This window comes from Apis dorsata, unplaced genomic scaffold (genome assembly GCF_000469605.1).
Source record: "Apis dorsata unplaced genomic scaffold, Apis dorsata 1.3 scaffold_52, whole genome shotgun sequence".
Classification (NCBI taxonomy): Eukaryota; Metazoa; Arthropoda; class Insecta; order Hymenoptera; family Apidae; genus Apis; species Apis dorsata.
The window spans coordinates 1,661,618-1,662,629 of NW_006263353.1; the positions used below are offsets into that span (position 1 = coordinate 1,661,618).

Sequence of the window (1,012 nt, forward strand, 5' to 3'; positions counted from 1 at the left end):
GCGAGGTAGATAAAGAGAGAGAAAGAGAGAGAGAGAGCCCACGCTTCTCTCGCGGAGAGGAAATTGCGCGACAGGGGATTTCCATGGGACGTAATCGTTGATCGGGACGATGATCAGGATCGATGATTGATCGCGGCGTACAGGGATCACAAGTGGGAGAAAATTGACGAATAATCGCCGATGAAGAGAAAGTCTTGCCAATTTGTCGAGGAGGGGGATTCTTTTTGCATCGAGTGTGTGGAGAGGTGTGTAATGACAGCGTCGAGCGATTTGCTCCACCCGCGCCCGCTTGTACGTGCATCCATTTGCGTGCACACGACAGGGTGCGGCTTTCGATGGGAATATTGTGGGAATATTTTGGAATTAGTTCGAACGAGCAAAAATTCACTTATTTTTATGGAATGAGTTATGAAACGTTGGAAGGAATAGATGCTTGTTACCTTAAGAAGAGTGGTTGGCGTTGGAGAAGAGAGAAGTTGTTGTGAAAAAAACCTTGGAAGCATCATATTCGAGAGTTAAGTTTCTTCTATCGTAGTCATCGAAGTTTCTGCAATAATCAAGAATATGAGAAATGTAAGTAATAAAAGAGTAGTAATTCAATACAAATAATACAAATAAAGTTTAGACAATCGAAAAGATATTGATGTTTTAATAAATTTAAAATTTATTATTCCAGAAATTAAATAGAAAATAAAACGAGGAGGAATCTGAAGATCTATGAACCTGAACTAAGTATTTAATTAATCAAGACTTCAATTTCAACAAAAAGATCCAAATAAAAATCCCAATAAAACTCGAGCTCTCGTTACCTGAAGCTAATACAAAGTATCCGCAAGAATTGCTACAAAACAAGACACGCGTTTGAACCAAGTCCATTACGGAAAAAGTAACGACCGTAAGGGTAGCCAAAGGCAATCACCTGGAATATTTTATACGTGACAGAAGTTCAAAGACATTGGATCCTCGTCGATCCTGGTCTCGAGAACTTAGAAAAAAAAAAAAAAAAAAAAAA

At 38.8% G+C, this 1,012-nt stretch overlaps 1 protein-coding gene across 1 annotated transcript in view; it reads right to left on the bottom strand.

The window, feature by feature from the left end:
• Positions 1 to 1,012, bottom strand: part of LOC102679002 — a 20,660-nt gene that overhangs the window by 1,581 nt on the left and 18,067 nt on the right. The window contains exon 3 of the mRNA XM_006609344.2: positions 493 to 547. Coding sequence (XP_006609407.1) covers positions 493 to 547 — 55 coding nt within the window. The remainder of the gene's footprint in view (positions 1 to 492; positions 548 to 1,012) is intronic.